Source organism: Acomys russatus, chromosome 27 (genome assembly GCF_903995435.1).
Source record: "Acomys russatus chromosome 27, mAcoRus1.1, whole genome shotgun sequence".
Classification (NCBI taxonomy): domain Eukaryota; kingdom Metazoa; phylum Chordata; class Mammalia; order Rodentia; family Muridae; genus Acomys; species Acomys russatus.
This window is the reverse complement of record NC_067163.1, coordinates 7855165-7861164: the sequence shown is the minus strand read 5'-3', so window position 1 is coordinate 7861164 and position 6000 is coordinate 7855165. Positions and strand designations below refer to the sequence as shown.

The window sequence follows — 6000 nt, the reverse complement described above, 5'->3', positions numbered from 1 at the left end:
GGATGTGTTCCCTGAGAGCCCGGCATGCCCTCTCATCCGATGCTGCTGCCGTGTGCTAGGTGCTGGAGGGCTTATAGGCCTCACACCAGGCCACAGGGAGAGGTGGGTAAAGTACTGCAACAGGCTTCATGTCCCCAGAGCAGGTGTGTAGTATTTTGCAGAGTTGTTAAGGTGTCTCCAGGCATAGAGAGGTCTCTATTTTTAAGTAAAAGAAATAAGACTTCTGAGTAGATTCAGAAGAGTCTGGAATTCAGATTTTTCTTGGCCCCTCCCCCTTGTCATGTGTGTATGTGTGTGTGTGTGTGTGTGTGTGTGTGTGTGTGTGTGTGTGAATTTGACACAAACTTGAGTTATCTGCAAAGAGGAGACTCAGCTGAGAAAATGTTTCTGTTATGTTTCCTGTAGGAAAGTCTGAAGGGCAATTTCTTGATTGCAGGACACTGGTGGTGGGTATAGGAAGACCTGGCTTACTGTGGGAACAGCCGCTCTTGGTCATGCGGTCTTGAGTTGGTTAAGAAAGAAGGCTGAGCAAGGCAGTGGGAGCGAGTCAGTACACAGCGCTTCTAGGTGCTTCTGTTTCACTTCCTGCATCCTGGTTCCCGCCTTGACTTGCTCTGATGATGGAAAGTGATGTAAATAAGCCAATTCCCTCCCAGGTCTTTTTTTTTTTTTTTTTTTTTTTTGAGGGGGCTTCTCCTGCAGGGTTTCTCTGTGTAGCCCTGGTTGTCCTAGAACTCACTCTGTAGATCAGGCTGGCCATGAACTCAGAGATTTGCCAGTCTGCGCCTCCTGAGCTGGGGATTATAGGAGTGTGCCATCAACACCTGGCTTTTTGTTCATTTGTGTGTGGGTTTTTTTTTTTTTTCTTTTTGGTCCTCAAGTTGTTTTTGGTCATAGTGTTTTATCACAGTACAGAAACCTAGCTAAAACAGTCTTTTGGTGATTCTGTGTCCCTGTCCAGCTATGTGCTTGCTAGACAAATTCTCTACCACTGAGCTCAATTCCTGAGCCAAGATTTCTGAGCCCACAGGGGCTCTCTTCTTCCCAGGCAGAGCCTGACTATGACATAGCAGCTTCTGGAGGGTTCCAACCTTCATCTTCTCTGGAATTCCACTGCCTTTCTGACTGTTCTGGCCTGTGCAATGTGTTTCTGTTTCCTGGTTGCTGGTGAGCTACTGTATTGCACCAAGGTGTCATCCCTTTCTTTCAGTTGGTATTATCAATGATCTAGCATCCTGACTCCACAACCAATTTCATTTTGGCTTTTCAGACGTCCCAAAGGCATTGTACTTATCCCACAGGTCTCCTACCAGCCTTCACTGCAGAAGGAAGGGCCTCCTTCAAACCTACTGCAGAGGCTGCCTCTGCCACCACTCCCGACCCACCTGGCCCAAGTCTGTGGCAGACACCTCTTGGCTATAAGGGAGCCAAGGAGCCAGGAGCTCTTGCTCCTCTAGGAAAGCTGGGAGTTATCCCAGCTGCAGGAAAAACTTAGGGGAAAGATCATAGGACCTCACAGTATCGCTGAAGAGACCCAACAATTCCAAAGTTGGGTACCAATCAAATTGCCAGGAAGCACCAGGTATGAAGATATTGGGATCCTAATTTCTTTTGAACTATGGATCCATGGATGGGCAGGGGTCGCTTTTTTTAGTAGCTGAAGCTGAGGCCAGAGGAAATCTTTCCCTTTCATACCTTTTGCTTGAATAGAGCTTTAAAAATTTTAAGTGCGAGTCTGTCTCTTGGGACCTGGCAGTTAAATCAGAGATCAATATTCTCGACCCTCTCTTTGTCCCAGGTCCAGAGAGACCAGACCAGTGGGGACCATGATAACAAGGACCTGCTTCTGCGGCACTCCATGGAGTCCCTTCCGATCCCGCCTTAGAGTCAGACTCCGTCCCCTTACAGGTCTGACCAATGGAATGCAGTGTTTCACAGTAGGCGGAGTCGTACTGCCCCACCCCATGCGGAGCCTTAGCCAATGAAGATCGGGGGTCTGGTGGAAGAAGACGCCCACCGCACCGCCCCCGAGCTCTGCCAATGGAAGGGAGCGAGGCGGTGCACCCGGGCAGAGCGCGGACCGCAGCGCGCGGGGCTCCGGGGGCATCCGCCGCTCGGCTCCGTTTGCGGGCCTCGTCCGCTAGTCTTGTCCCCCTCCTGCGGCCGCGCTGCCGAGCCCTCGCGCGTTGGCGAGGTCGACAAGCAGCATGGCGGTGGAGGAAGAGGGGCTGCGGGTCTTCCAGAGCGTGAGGATCAAGATCGGTGAGGACCGTGGTGGTGTGGGCAGCTCCCAGACCCCTGCTCCTGGTGTCTGGCCCGGCTGGACCTGCTCCTCATTGCTTCCCGGTCCAGACGGCCCAGTTCTCTGTGGCACTGTGGGGGAGGCGGGACCTGCATCAGGGGGCGTCTGTTTGTGTGAGCGCGCGTGGCTGCCTGCGTGTGTCCGTGTGCGCAGGACCGCTCCGGGTCTCGGGCGCCCGAGTTTACATGCACGAGCACGCGCGGATCCGTCTGGGTGCTCCTACTTCGGGGATCTACTGATGCCAGTCCTCCCGGTGTCCCCTTTACAATTGTGCTCAGAAACTTCCTTCCCTAGGAGGGGGCGCCCCTTCACCCTTTCAGCTGTGGTGCAGGCTTTGAGGCCGTGTGTGTGTGTGTGTGTGTGTGTGTGTGTGTGTGTGTGTGTGTGTGTGTGTGTGTTCTCTCTCTCTCTCTCTCTCTCTCTCTCTCTCTCTCTCTCTCTCTCTCTCTCTCTCTCTCTCTCTCTCTGTGTGTGTGTGTGTGTCTGCGCGCTGCAGGCGTGGTGATGGAGCCGCCAGCACCTCCCCCTCCTTTCATTGAGAACTAGCCTTGGGAGCCCAGGCCCAGGCCTGGCATTCAGGCTGCACTAGGCTGGTTCGGACTTTGGCAGCAACTCTGGGGGCAGGGAGTGAAGTGTAGAGCTGGAGTGAACTGGAGAGGACTTCCTGATTTTTTTTTTTTTTTTTAACCTGAAGATTTTGCCTTTCCCAGTTGTTGGTTTTTTTTTTTTTTTTCCAAATCTTGGGAATGATGTGTGAGTCTGCTTCCGTGCAGTGGCTTTCTGAAATGACCGTTACACATCAAGTCATTAGCGCATTGGGCAAGGCCAATTTTCTTGGAAGGAATTCTGGGTCCTAGTGCGCTGTTCCTGTAGTCTTTCCCCTCTGAACTGCGTCCCACATTACTGGCTTGTTCCCAAGCGAAAAGGCCCCTAGTGGGTGGCAACAGTCACAGCCCTAACCCTGAGTGTCAGTTGTTGATGACATTCGATGCTGTCTGGAGAATGCCAGCTACTCGCAATCAGCGTGTTGCTTCCTGTCTGCTTTATTTTGATTTTGAATCATCGCCGAGACAGTTTGATCCTCGGTTCAGAAGCGCTGCAGATAGCATGTGGTGTTTGGGCTGGAGCAGAGGGCACGGGAGGGATTTCTCTTGCTTTTGTGCCCGGAATTGCTGTCAATTTCAGTCTGAGGAAACGGGCAGTTCTCAGTCCAGTGTGGGGCAAGGCAAAGCTCACCTGTGTGAGGGTGGCCAGCTTCAGTTTCCTTCAGCCAAGACCGTCTCACCGAGTGAGTCTCCACAGGGCTCCAGGGGTGCTGTGCCCCTCTACTCGAGGAGCGGGGAGGCTGCTGTGGAATACTTTTAGGGGAGAATCAGGGTCCTCAGGCCAGCTGGTAACTGTTCCGTACAGTGTGCCTAGGTCAGCCACTGTGCACACAGGGAAAGGCTTAGTTCTAACCAATGGGGGTTCCGTTTCCAGAATGGCATAGTAAGTAAGAGAAGGGGAAAGGAAAGGTTCTGATGGCCAAGACAGCAATGCAACCTGTCTGCCGGGGTAGGGTCTTCACTAGAGGAGCGGCAGCAGGAGCGAGTCAGAAGGTCTCTCCTCTAATGCTACACTTTAAATAAGGCTCTATATGACTGGAGCCTTCATCGCCTCTGGCTGCATAGGGGGCTGGGCAACATGCATGTGTTTAGGATGGTGGCAATAGGGTTCGGGAGAGGTCTCCAAGCTCCCACTGCCTCCCTAAATGCGCCCTGTCTCCAAGAGGCTTATCTTTCCTCATCATTTTTCTCGGAGGTCCTTACCTGCAGGGTTAGTGGAGAGGGATGGCTGTGTGCTTTCTGGAGTATGTAGGGGACACTGCTCTGTATGTAGATCCTGCCTCCTGGGTCTGAACACAGGTGTGGGGGTGTTGGGTTAGCCTTTTGGAGTCCAGGAAATAGCTGTGGCAACTGGTTTGGGTTTGGTGTTGCTTATATACCCTGATATCACGGGGGCAAATCCCATCAGAAGAATAGAGCTCCTAGCAAGGCAGGTGGCATGCTGGGCACCAGGTGTTGGCCTCCCAGGTTTCCTTTTGCAGTTCTGGTTTGTGGTCTGGTTACTCTATGATCTACATCTGCCCCAGTATCACTGCCTATGACACTGTAGTTGATTTGAGGGCAGGAGTGTTGATCCATCCTGCCCCCATTTGTCTGACTCTGTCTGTCTGTCTGTCTGTCTGTCTGTCTCTCTTTCTCTCTCTCTCTGTCTTACACAGACACACACACACACAGAGACACAGACGCACACACAGAGACATACACACAGACACAGGCACAGATACACACCCACAGACACACGCACAGAGAGACACAGACACACACACACAGAGACACAGACACACACACACAGACAGACACACACACAGAGATACACACATACACACATACAGAGACACACACATATACACAAAGAGAGACACAGACACACACACAGAGACAGACAGACACACAGACACACAGACAGACAGACAGACACACATACACACACACACACACCCCTCCCCTGAGGTTTCTTTCCAGCCACATTGGCTTCCAGCAAGCCTGCTGGCGACTTATAGGGTGAGCCTCTTTCTTGTCACAGCCGTCTGAGTAAAGCAAGAGCCCATGTGTGCTGCATCTGGTGGGGGATGCACAAGGCTGTGATCTGTCCTAGTCAACACCCTCCCCCACCCAGAGAAGGAAAGAGAGACAACTGCCCCTCAAATCATACAGATAAACAACATCACCACTGTTGTTGCCCAGAACCTAGGGAAAGGGCTAACGTTAGGAGGTTTGGCCTCTACTTCTTGGTTTTAGAACACAAGATAGTACTTGGTTTCATCAGAAATGACTATCTCTGTTCTTCTTCCTCTTTCTCATTCCATCTACACTTTGCTTATACAGGGAAAAAAAAAGCCACATAAAAATTAAGTATCTTAACAATACTTTTAAAAAGAGCATTTCAAGCCCTGTCTTCCCCATTTAAAATTTGCATGGTTATTTGGATGTGTTCTTCCGTGCACTTAGAATCTTAAGTATCTTTGGTAACAATTACTGCTTTGTTACAGCCGTCTTCAGCCATCACATGTGACTGACCCACGCTTCCTTGAGGCTGCTGTATTGAGGAAGTGTGTAGCCCAAGTCTCTAGAGTCGGCACTGGCCTGTGATTGGGCGAATAGCTGTGGCCGGAGCTCATCTGCCCAGCAGTGCTATTTTGGGCTTGGTGTTCCCTAGGGTTGCAATACAGCTTTACTTCCCAGTCGTGTTTTTCTTTGGCATACTATTTATTACTTGTTTAAAAAAAAAGTGCTCTCTTGATAAAAATGTTGAGTGCAGAGAAGCAATTATCATCTGTCAAGTAATAAATAAAGACGTAGAACTCTGGCTTTGCATTCCCAGACCAGACATGTTCTCCTGAGCTGTTATGGATGGCTCTGTTGTCTCCTCGCTGTTGAGGTCTCTGTTCAGCTCCCTGGGTTCCCAGGAAGCCAGGCTCTGCTTCCTGCTGTTCTACTAGACTCTCGGGGACTCCAGTCTTTCTGCCTGGATATCATGGCAGCAACTCTGCATCCTCCCCAGGCTCCATGCTTTTGCCCTGAGGTTAGAAGGTGCCTGTGGAGAAGTGCAGCAGCAAGCGTGGTGTGTGGATGGTAGCTCATCTCACCCAGTGG

At 51.2% G+C, this 6000-nt stretch overlaps 1 protein-coding gene across 1 annotated transcript in view; it reads left to right on the top strand.

The window, feature by feature from the left end:
* The first annotated feature begins 2050 nt into the window (after window positions 1-2050).
* Rasa3 (RAS p21 protein activator 3) overlaps window positions 2051-6000 on the top strand; it is a 112723-nt gene continuing 108773 nt past the window's right edge. Inside the window, exon 1 of the mRNA XM_051169963.1 lies at window positions 2051-2262. Coding sequence (XP_051025920.1) covers window positions 2208-2262 — 55 coding nt within the window. The 5' untranslated portion in view covers window positions 2051-2207. The remainder of the gene's footprint in view (window positions 2263-6000) is intronic.